The sequence below is a fragment of the Orbicella franksi genome, chromosome 7, assembly GCF_964199315.1.
Source record: "Orbicella franksi chromosome 7, jaOrbFran1.1, whole genome shotgun sequence".
In the NCBI taxonomy this organism is placed as follows: Eukaryota; Metazoa; Cnidaria; class Anthozoa; order Scleractinia; family Merulinidae; genus Orbicella; species Orbicella franksi.
This window is the reverse complement of record NC_138151.1, coordinates 27,123,342-27,135,477: the sequence shown is the minus strand read 5'-3', so window position 1 is coordinate 27,135,477 and position 12,136 is coordinate 27,123,342. Positions and strand designations below refer to the sequence as shown.

Sequence of the window (12,136 nt, the reverse complement as noted above, 5' to 3'; positions counted from 1 at the left end):
AATTTATGCCGCTCGCATGTGTGTTCTTTCTCTTCCATTTTGCTGTGACTGGGAATCATGGTTGGTAAACTCGTCTTCTTAAATTCTAGTTTCTTAGGCTACCTAAAGCCTAGTACTACCGACTGTGTTAGCATAATGTTGTGTTAGGAGTTCACAAAGGCAAAGACGCTCTCAAAATGGCTTAACGAGTGCACTTTCATATTAAAACATAGCAATATATTCCGCAGCACGTGAAATTTTGTAAATTACAGAAGTAAAATGCTCGTCTGATGGGTTCGTTGCGATCGTGTTTTCCAAAACATCCAAGGGCCAAATAATACTAATGCCTAGCGCCTGGCCAGTCATGATAACCAATGTGATTCTTGCTTTGCACCCTGAAACTTGTACGTTCAGTGTTTGAGTCCAGTGAAAGACGAATGCATGAAATCGTTATGATTGACGGTGAAAATGTCATAGGTTTTATTAAACAGCTTTGCAAAATAGTACAAATCTACGTAGTTCTTTTCATAAGATACATGGTTGCTAACACTGGTAAACGCTGAGGTTGTTGTATCGTATGTTTCGTTTTAATGGTCTGGGTTTTGCTAGTAATAATGAACATGTTTTTGTATGCTATTCACATGCACACTTCTCCTTAGAAATCTCACAGCTGATGCATACACTTTACTTTGGCTATTGTTTGGGAGCACTATTATGGAAGACCACTTTCGTCAAACCATGCTTTCTACTGTCATGAAAACGATATGTATTTGGCTAAACTCCAGAATACCCGGCCACTTATTAGCATCTCATTGAATAAGAATAGCAACTATTGTTATATACCTCGTTCTTCAAAGCCCACCGACACATGTAAATAAAGTGGCCGGGTATTCTGAAGTTCCTCCATGTATTTGAGAACATGAGAGAAACTTAAAAAAGACAAGCTGTTGAAGAGCGTTATTTACATTTCTCAAGGGTTTTCAAATGATCACACTTTTAAGCACCACATAATACTTATCTTGTTATCGTATATACTTTTTGATGTAAATTTCACGCAGGTGAAACATGCATTTTTGTGTTTATGCCCTGATGAAGCATCCTATTTTAGCCAAGTAGTGTGGGTGTCTTGTTAAAATTTAAAGGGATTCTTGGCTCTAAAGCAGTTAACATTTCAAAGGATACCTTATGGTTCTCTGTAACTAACCTTAGGATTTTAAGTTGGTATCTCTGTAAGTGATCCATATACAAAGTGTTTGGTTTTCAGGTTAAATTACAAGGGCATCACCATGTTTACTTTGTAGTAATCTATGATGTCATTGTGCGGTCAGAGAGATCTGTGGAGTCTTCAGAAAATGATTTCTAGTTGGAACTTTAGATATTTGTTTGAAATATGAATTATAAATGATTAGCAGCACTTTTTTATCTCTGGATTCATGCAATATTTGATTATTGAGTTCAAAACGCTGTAGCAATGTAGCACAAACATGAAGTTGTGATTTGGAACAAAACTTTTTTAGCCAAGATTCCATTTAAGGGTTAAGTTATATAAAAGGACAATACTGACGCAAGGTTTTATTCTACAGCCTCCCAAGAAGGATACAAAGCAGACATCCTCCAAACCGAAAGACAAACCATCTAGTGGTGGTGGAAAAGCTAAGAAGAAGGTCTAGTTTCATTTTCTTTACTCTTACATGTAGTTTTAAGACAATTGTGTGTGAGTGGGTGTCCATTTAGAAGGTAAATGTTAAGCTTTAAGATCTGCATTAACATTTCATTAACATTTTCAGCAGGAGATCAACTGGTTTTTACAGGCAGGCTAAACATTTTTGAAATGAACTTTTTATAAGAAAAACGTTCCTCCAGATGGTTAAACGAGGCGGGTAAAATCATCTTCACAGTCATTCAATCTGCACAGTGCCTGGCCCTTAATGAAACCCCTGAGACTGCATCTTAAAACTCTAAGTACCACATTGAAACACGAATCATTTTACAATCATCAGAGCATCAAAAATATCTGAAATATTTTATATGACATAAAATACAGATGAATCCGGCAGTGAAGGGGCTTTTATAATTTTGAAGACTTTCTCCTGTAGTATGGAAATAAGAGCTAAACCTCTGTGTAAGCTTCTACTTTGTCTATTTTTGCTAAGATTGGGGAGGGGTATTTTAGGGGGGGGGGGGAAGCTTAGTGTAATTTAACAGTTCATCACATGGTAAGACTTTCTCAAGTGATATATTTGGATATCTGTGTTTATTGATTCTTTAAGGCAAGACCAAATGTTGATCCCTTCTGAAAGTTAAAGGTTTTACATGGTTGTATTTGAAATTACTGATGATCCATTTTCCTCTTGAAACCAACAGAAGTGGTCCAAAGGAAAAGTGCGAGACAAGCTAAACAATCTGGTCCTCTTCGACAAGGCCACTTATGACAAGCTTTACAAAGAGGTTCCCAGCTACAGGCTGATCACTCCCTCTGTTGTGTCTGAAAGGCTGAAGATCCGGGGATCCCTAGCACGCCGTGGACTGCAGGAACTTCTCTCCAAGGGCCTGATTAAAGAGGTGTCCAAACACCACTCTCAGCTGATTTACACCAGAGCCACAAAGGGCAGTGAAGGCCAAGAACCTGCTGCTCAGTAATGGGAATAATGTGGAGTAAATAAATCAAGTTTCATATTGACACTTGCTTTGCTTTCTTTTGTCAATCATCTGCTTCATTAGTCTTTTAATGTTCTTCTTAAGACCATAATCACTGGTTATTTCCCTCATGGGTTGGGACCAAAATAGTAAAGCTTACTTTAAGCTTGACTTCTTTGTTCTCAGTAGCTGCTGTTAATGAAGGTTGGCCACATTCTTGTCCTCAGAACAGTTTCTCTCTCTTAGTCAACGAGGCCTTGACACAAGGAAAGGTGACTCTAGATACACATGTATTGATTAGCCAGCAATTTTTCCTCTATGAGACCTGCCTGTAGGGAATCACGGTAGTTGTATTTATCAAAACAAAATTAATATCCAGTCCAAGATGGTGAAAATAATTACCACGATTCCTTGGTGGTATATCTCATAGGAGGAGTTGGCTGTTCATTACTCTTTAGTGCTGGTTTCATTCCTGAAAATTCCCAAAGGTGCAAAGGTCTAATTAAAATTAACAGAATTTGAAATAAGTTAAATTATGGCTGTAAGTGGAATCCATGGTTTGTTATGGAGGACTTTACTGAAAAGTGTTTCTGTAATTCCTTATGAAATGCATCTAGTTACAAATCAGCTAGTGGATATTTAAGTGAAAGAAACCAAAAATCATGACCCAAGAATCTAGCTAATCAAATAATGTCTTTTACCAATGCCCAGTCATCTTAGAGAGACAGGCGACCCTGGCCACACCCTTAATTTAGAGGGCCTCTTAGCATGGATAATAGAGACCCTTTGCTAACCATGCACTCAGGGGTTTAGAGGAACAGGCGAACATGATCTTTTTTTTGATCTTTGAAATTGAGGAACTAAGGAATGAATTAATAGGGAACAAGGCAGAAAAAGTTAAATTTTCACGGAATCAAGAAAACCTGCCACACCCAAGAACAAAACAAGAACGGCCAGTTTTCTTTTTGCCATCCAATATTTTATTATTTACACGTGGGTTAGACCTGGCCATAAGGTCAACAAGACATACTACGTCTTAGACCTTAAAACTGCATAAAATGAAGAATAAAAAGCCAATGTCTAGCAACTTGACTGGTCAAGCTTGGTGATGAGGGGTATATAGTGTGGCTCAGAAAACACGATTTTGTAGTACGGAACACGCATTCCCGGCTGGCAGGAATGAAAATGCCAAATGAGGAAAGTCATTATTAACAAACAGATTAACTTACCTTATACATGTAAAAGGTTGAATGAAGGCTGTCTGAATCTCTGTGACTATGTGTCTAACTTTACATGTCACGACAACATCAAAAAAACAATTTTGTCGTACTTTTTAGAGTAAAGTGAAGTAAGCTACGCCAACTTATACGCAATAGCGAGTCCAGTTATCCAATTTCTTCACGAGTCTTCCTCTTCGAGATGATTCCTCAGAATTGCATTGCGCATCCCTACTGCGCACGATTTTCGCGTCATTAGCGCACCCGAGCGCGTGCACATACACAACATCAAGAGATTAGCTCGACAGCGAAATAAATGCTCGTTTCCTCTTAAACGAGCATGATGACCTACATTTATTACATAGTTATGGTGTACAAATTATCCTCTTAAAGTAAAAAAAAGTTTTAAAAAGAGCCAAAAAAAATTGTTCGAAAGCGTGCAGATATAAACCGTTACTCGAGGCTGCAAATTACGACCCGTTGAAAACAACTACTCGAGGAAAGTTTTGAATCGATGTCGTTTGAAATTGTTCCAAAAAATTATATATCAGACATTGTTCCATAAACTCGAGACTTTTTACCTATCAAGTTTTCTCCAATTATTTATTTAGAAAAAACTCTGCTTCCAGCTACCGCAAAATGTAACGTTGACCTATGAAATAACGTGGCTAGTCCGCATAAATGAGGTAAGATTGGCCCATCATATCTCTTAAGCGAGCACGGCGACCTATCTATTTATTGTATTTTTCGACAGAGTGCTTAAGATAAGATCAGTTTTGTGCGTCCAAATTGCTTCAATTGCTAAAGATATTTACATTCGCGAAGTGTTTTCTTCTTATGCTTCGTATAAGGTCAAGAACTGTAACAAAAAACTATATTTCTACTTTTTCTCTCTCGTCTGTTGATGTGTTTTGGGTATGTTTTGGATTAAGGTGTTTTGCGACTTTTTTGAATCTACAGGCATCTTTAACAGGTGGATCGCTGATAGTCTAATGTCTGTTTAAAAAATCATTTTTGTATGATGTCGACAATATGCCATACGCTGTAGTCAAAATATGTAGCAATGCCATTCCGGGCAACTGAAAATTGGGAAGAATTATTTGCGCTACTGGGACGTTAAGTTTTTCCGCTGGGAAGTGACTTTCGGTTGAGCAAACGCTCGAACTGTACTGAGCAGGGAAGTCTCTAAGCTCCTTTTACAGTGCACCGGGGGAATTTGAAAACGGAGGTTTCACTCTGAAAAAGCATCGAATGTTTTCCGTCCACACTACGCCGGAGGAATTTGAAAACGCATCAATAACCGGTCATTTTGGATTTGGGGTTGTGGAAAACTCGGACAGGAAAATCTCACCATTATCGTCATGTCATGGTTTTCGAAAAGCTCCGTCCTCAAGATGTTTTCCGTCCACATTGAAGCACGAAGCCAGCGTTTTCAAACTCTTCCTTTTTGACGAGCGTTTTCGAAAAGCTCCGTTTTCGTAATGGTTAGTATGGACGGTAGGCTAACGTATAAATAAAGCTGCGTTTTCAAATTTCTCCGGCTTAGTGTAGACGCTGTCTCAGTGGGAGTTCCTTGAACCAAGGGATCCTCTTTGGTAGAGAATTCTACGGACATCAAAGATGAGACATAACTTGGCTCCAACGACGTACATTCTTTGAAGTTATTATGAAAAAAATGTACAAGTTGATCACTTGCTTATATTTGTTATACAGGTCTTTGTTGTTTTAGGACATGAAAACACTCAGTTCCCCGTATTGAACATAATAAGAACAGACTTGAATTAAAATTAAGATTACACGTAAGAAAAAGCAAACTTAGTAGGTTAGAAATAGAAAACTGACTTAAAAATTGCAATTCAGTGCTACTGACGTATTTCCGAAATCAGTTGTGTTGCTATGTTTGAGTGTCAGCAAGGGAGATAATCCCTTGAATAGAAACTAATAAAACCATATTATCAAGATTCTATACGTTTAGCTAAAACGTTTTGTTACGAGTAGAAAACCGTCAAGGATATCAAAAACTTAGGATTTTTGGCTTGCGCAAAGAAACATTTCAAAACACATAATGAAAGTTCTAGTTGTTAAAACAGAAACGAACGAAGCTTGAGAACTTTTATAAATTAAAAATTTCCTCTCTCGTAAATAAAACACAAGACTTCGAACCAGGAATCCTGCCGCTCTTTCTGTTGTTATCCTAACTGCTTCAAAAAGTCTTAACTAAAACTTCCAAATCAAATTAACTTGGCTTCACAAGATTTCAAGCACTGGCTTCAAAAATTTGGGAGACAATTCCAGTTGAGATGAAATGGAGTCCTTTTTATCAAGTCAAAAACATGTATATACAAGCTTTTCACTTTGGCAGCCAGACGCTTTAATAATGCGGACAATTTCGCGGCATTAGTTTTTGAACGGCTTTGTTTACACTTCTCGTCTATTGTATTGCCTTCACTCTGGTAGTGGCCAGCTTGAAAAATTCTGCTCCTTTGGCCACTACACATTTAATTTCCTTCTCTTAGGGAAAACTTACAGTTATTTTCTTATTATGCTTCTTTCTTTCTTTGGTGTTTGGTGTACACTGAAAAAACATCTTAAAAAGACAATGTCATAGTTGAGCTTACTCTATTTTCATTAAGTTTTACCAAATACTCGCTATGAAACTTAAATGTTAGCGAAGAAATTACCCAAAAACTCGAAAATTTCTGCTGCTTTGGCCGCTACACACTTCCTTCTTGTTTCGAGAAACTTTACATTTGTTTTACTCTTCTGTTTTTTTTTATTTTTATTTTTTCTCTTTTCTGGTGTGAATGAAAAACATTTTAAAACGACTGTGTCACGGCTGAGTCTAGTCTATTTGATTAAGTTTTGGCAAATACTCGGTATGTAACTTAATGATAGCGAAGAAATTACTTCTGTGGATCAAAACGATGACAAAACCATGTGGTCTTCATTACAAACAAATATGTTTCCCGGGTGTTATTATTAAAGGCGACAAACAAACGAGATGAACTTTAATTCTATAATTCAGACAACTTAACAGTTTTTCATAAATTAATCCCATATTGAAATCCGTTTTAATCTTCTTTCAGTTTTGTCCATCAGTACCTTCCTGCTTTTTCATTCGTTGTGCTGTTATTGAATTGTTACCTCCCGTATTAAAGTAACTTGTTACATTTCACTCAATTTGCTGGCCATCTTTTTATGTCTAAATCTGGCTAAAATCCGTGGCACAGTTCTTTTGTGTATTTGACGAAAGGTATGAATAAGATGAACTTTGAGCTTAAAATGTCGTAATATTTCTAGAGATCCTTATGGTAAGAAGATTATTTGTCGACGTTAAACCATGATTACACAGCTTGAGCCACAGCTTGTCTCTCCTTCAGTTAACTGTATTGTTGCGTAAAATTCTAAAGTTAAAATTGATATTGGGCTCTTAAAAGCTATTTTCCTACTTCACTTATCCAAACACGAAGCAAGACCAGGCCACTTGTTACACGTACTATAACTCAGTACAACAATGCCATGCACTTCAATACCACTCTTACTATTCTACTTTTTACAAAAGACCGTTGACGTTTTCTTTTACACTTGAAGAAGCGTGACGTTGCTGATATGAAAATTGCTTTCAATTTCTAAAAGAAACTGAATGAGTGCAATTTTAAACGTTCACAACTTTCCACCACTTAGAAGAAAAAAAAACCATTTAATTTCCAAGACTTTGAATATCACTTGTCAATCATGTCGCCCGTGATCAAACTACAAATCAAGTGAAACGATCTATAAACAGCACATTTTTACAGCACTGTCGCCCCGATCACTCCAGCTTGTTCAAATTTGTAGGTTGCCGTTTTCGATTATGGCGTTCACCAACAACAGCTCGACAAACGGTACACAAGAATTTCAAGGGCACGATAGTCAAAGTGGAAGTTGCTCGCTGTCCCCGGATGCTGAGGCTATCACGATAAGCCACGCTTCTATCTACAGTGTTCTTTTGCTTTCTTCTCTAATAGGAAACTCTCTCCTTATCTACTCGACTCTAAAATCGAATATCAAGATGAACCGTATTATAGCTAACATAGCTTTTTCAGATCTCTTGTTCTCCACAGTTCACTTTCCTCGTGAGATTGTCACTCAAATCCGCGGAGATTCGCCGACTTTTCTAGTCAGTGGGTGGATTGGATCACTCTTCTGTAAGATAGCCCCTTTCGTAACGGACTCCTCAGTTGCTGTGTCTACGTTCTCCCTGGTTTTGATCGCCGCTGATCGATTGGTGGCCATTGTATATCCAACAAGATTTCGTCTAATGACTGTCAAAACGCGACGGCTTCAGATCTCTTGTACTTGGATCTTAGCGATGGCGATTCACTCTCCATATTTCTATACTTTCCGTTTGGAAGCAACAAGCAACGGCGAAACCATCTGTAACTCGAATTGGGAACCGGCCTTCGATCACGAGTCAACGTCTCTGTGGTTCTATACTATGTTACTAGTCACTGTACTGATTATACCTTTAGTAACAGTAGCCACACTGCAAACTATCGTCTTGGTCAAACTCAGAAGCGACGACATGGCGGCTTTCCGTACTTCCATCGCCAATCAGCGACAGGCACAAAGGAATAAAAAACTTGTGATAATGTCCGCTGTAATCGTCCTGGCGTTTGCTACTTGCTGGCTACCTTTTCTCGTTAATACGTTTCTTAGACTCTACTTCCCAGCTTCTATTCCAGACTGCAGTCTTGGCTCTGTAGCATTTCGTCAATTTGCTATGTTGTTCTCGTTTTGCCACGTCCTGGCCAATCCATGTGTTTGCTTCACGTTTATGCGCCGTCTTCGAGTGTTTCGAATACCTAAGAATACACTGAGGAAAAGCTCCACCTATGTGGAAACAAGATTATGACAATTTACCATCCCGTCATATCATCTCAACCCATCTCTTCCACCACGTCTACTTTCTTCGCGGAGGAACGGTGAAGGGGGGCGCGGGTGGGGGGGAGGGGAACCCCGATATGAAAAGGAGAACAGAACAGCGGCTGTTAATTAACTTTATTCCGTGGTCTTCGCTCTCTAATAACGTTATGACAATAAACACAGAGAATATAGACACTGCTTGTTCCGATCCGTGAAACTGTCATGTATCTCAAATTTAATTGATTATAATTATTTCATACGCAGACGATAACACCAAAACTTTATTTGGCAGAGACCGTAGATTGCAGTCAAGGCAGAATAGGGCTCAGAGTCAAGCTGAACTGTAGTTACAAATCATTCTTATGTAAAGGCTAGAATTATAACGAATCCTCTTACAACAAACTCCCTTAGAGAAGAAACGGGGGCACACAAGGTCCCAAATGATCAAAAGTAATCTGGGACCATCATGGCTACAAAGAAGCCAAGAAAGAAACTTTTTTTTAACATAAAGTATGGAATTCCCAGCCAGCAGGTACATAAAACTAATTTACCACTTACTAAACAAACTTGGGGTCTGTTTTCCCGGCATATTTCAGTGGCGGATCCAGACCTTGAGCTGAGAGGGGGGGAGGGGGGGGGGGTCAGTTTTTTTGTTTTGCTTGCCCTGCCGGCTTTTCTTCCTTCTGCGATTTTTTTTACCCAAAATAAGGTGAAGGGGGGGGGGGGGGCGGGGGTCCCCGGACCCCTCCCCTAGATCCGCCACTGTCTAATTCACACATCCGACAGAGTGGCGGGGGAAAGGGAAATGTACGAACGGGTACGATTCCGTGTTGGGCCATAACTACACCTCCCCTGACGGGGAGTAGGAAATTAATTGACCCAAGCATCGAACAACTTTTAATCAGCCAGTACTACCTACGGGAAATACCCAGTTTTCGACCTAGGGTTATCTTGATTGCGGGGAGTCCCTGGGTTTCCCCGCCAATAAGGACTTCGCTGGGTAACAGATATCTCAACTAACAAATCCCTTGCACGCCCTGAGGGTACACCCTCCGCACACCCATATCTCAATTACATAAATGAGCGTGTGCTAGGGTGAAGGGTATGGGTTTCCAGCAGATTTTTCCGGAACAGGGTACAGAAATTAGAATGTTTTGACCTACAATAGGGTATGATTTACCGGGAACTGGCAATGGCATGGATAATTTCCAAGTTTCCTACGCCAGTCTATGAACAGACGCGTGAAATTTAAGGAACATTGCATAAATGAAAGCTGATTGCAATAATGATAGTTTGTTTGTTGAAAATAGCAAGTCTGAGATAGGTTAGGGATTACTGTAGTCTAGTCTCAGTAGAATAGGGCTGCAAAACGCGGCTGAACATTGTCTAGTATGGATAAGGAAAAGCGACCGCAGTTTGAGGAACAATATTCTTCAGCCCATGCCAACCAAAGGTACAGTAAAATCGCTATGGAACTGAACTCCTGCGATATAAATACAATGTAAATGCCGATCTAGAAAACATTCTGTGACAAGGCGAGTGCTAAAAGCTGTATTTTGAACATCAGTCTGTTCACAAGGGAGAATGGCAAGGGAGGGGAGGGCGCTGTAACATTGTGTCTCATTTTAGCCTACGATAATGATTACTAAACCCCGATTAAGAAAGATTATTTTACAGAAGTAATAAGTTAATTGTAGACCAACCTAATCTAAAATCATTCAATTGTCTTCTTGGTTGCTAGCACTAGTTATATGATAGTTGACATGTTTGTATGTAAGATCACGTCATTGCTTGACCTGTCTCACGTCTCATGTTGTGTTGGCAGAATTATTTCTCCAATTTGAACCTTGAATTACAATTTGCGACTAAGTTAAATGCTTCGATCAATTTTCTACCTGAAATGAAACAGGTGAACATAAACAGATCAGTTTAATTTAAAATCTTACATATCTTTTGGCCAAGAAAATTCTCCAACAATGAGCTCTTCAAACTGACAGAGCAGGAGGATTTGGGAATTGTTCTTGTAAGACGAAGATGGCGTTGGATCGGTCACGTGCTCTGTAGAGAAACCATGACATCTCGGAAGGGACACCAGAGGGTAAAAGGAAGAGAGGCCTTCCCAAATCCACCTGGAGGAGGACTACAGAGGCCGAACTTCAGGCCCTAGACCTAACTGGAGCAGGCCGCACAGCTTGCTAAGGACCGACAGAAATGGAGGAGTCCAGTGTTGATGTCTTATGCGCCAGTGATTGATGCAGTAACATGCAGTAACATTATCGTATAAACTCTTGTTCTTAGTCCATTGTAGCTTGATTAGGAATTTGTAACGGTCATTTTTGAAAATGTATGTTGACTAGCATTCGAAACGTCAAGTTCTGTATTAAACTACCTTGGAATGCAATGTTTATCACCGCTGTTTGCGTTATATTCTTAATTATGCAACATTCATTAAAATGGTGTCTGCCATATAAAAAACATGTTCCATAACGACCCGTTTTCTAAGGGACACCCTGTAATGACTGTATCAAACATACACCCTCAGCTGGACCGGGTGGGGAACGACCCCCTCCCCTCCCCTCCCCTCCCCCTTCTCGTCACCTACACCTACGGCGGGCATTTGAGTACAATCCAGGAGTCCAGGACAAAACAGATTGACGTTACAAGGTTGTAGTAGCGCGATAGCTGAAGAAGTACTGCATGAATGTGGCTGAAACTTGGAGAACCGTCTAAATACAGTAGAAACCCGGTGTGAGAGACGACATTCTTTGAAGTCTGGCAAAATAGGTTCTTGTACTTTGGGCAATTTAGGCTAAGTAGATTCTTAATTAGGTATCAAATGTCTATGAAGGAGGTACAGCTGTCAGTTCCTGTAGTTGTTGATTACAAGAAAAATAAATAAACTTGGATTTGGTCTTCAATATATACACAACTGTACTATGTGTTTGCTTGTAATATAGATTTGCAATATCATAGTCAAACTTCTTGGTTTAAATGTTTATCCTAATTAACTGTAACCCACATACACATAAGAACCTGCTTGATCTTGCTTAGCTAAACAGGTTCTTAGATTTTTTTTTGCTGATTAAAATGGCATATTTTTGGAGGTTCTTAAACGAATAAGTTTTTACAGCGGGTTTTCACGGTATCCTTCGTTTCCGTCATAAGCAAAAGGAAAAATGTCCGAAGCTATCACGATAACAAATGAGAACTTTTGCTGAGAAAATATCACGGAAGTCTTGCTCATGTATATCGAGTGATTCTGAATTTATCAATAAATATGTAGTTACTTCTATCCACTTCAATAAAAAAGAATGCTCTTTTCGTTTTAGACCAGGACCATTTTGCTAATATATGAACCATAAACAAAAAAAAAGAAAAAAAACAAAAACAAAACAAAC

At 39.0% G+C, this 12,136-nt stretch overlaps 2 protein-coding genes across 2 annotated transcripts; both read left to right on the top strand.

Annotated features, from left to right (window-relative positions):
* The first annotated feature begins 3 nt into the window (after nt 1-3).
* LOC145493889 (small ribosomal subunit protein eS25-like) lies at nt 4-2,659 on the top strand. The gene is made up of 3 exons (XM_081473370.1): nt 4-60; nt 1,563-1,643; nt 2,344-2,659. Exons 1-3 carry the CDS (start codon nt 58-60, stop codon nt 2,617-2,619), a joined length of 360 nt encoding a protein of 119 aa, XP_081329496.1. The 5' UTR covers nt 4-57; the 3' UTR covers nt 2,620-2,659.
* Nucleotides 2,660-6,508: 3,849 nt separating this feature from the next.
* LOC145493901 (QRFP-like peptide receptor) lies at nt 6,509-12,026 on the top strand. Its single transcript, XM_081473378.1, has one exon. The coding sequence runs from the start codon at nt 7,687-7,689 to the stop codon at nt 8,725-8,727; it is 1,041 nt and encodes a 346-aa protein (XP_081329504.1). The 5' UTR covers nt 6,509-7,686; the 3' UTR covers nt 8,728-12,026.
* The last annotated feature ends 110 nt before the right edge of the window (nt 12,027-12,136 follow it).

What these genes read in the sequence shown, in the direction of transcription:
- LOC145493901 (XM_081473378.1), top strand. Translation starts at nt 7,687, where the DNA reads ATGGCGTTCACCAACAACAGCTCGACAAACGGTACACAAGAATTTCAA.
- LOC145493889 (XM_081473370.1), top strand. An exon ending in GTGGAAAAGCTAAGAAGAAG is followed by an intron (nt 1,644 to 2,343) that starts GTCTAGTTTCAT and finishes TGAAACCAACAG; the next exon opens with AAGTGGTCCAAAGGAAAAGT.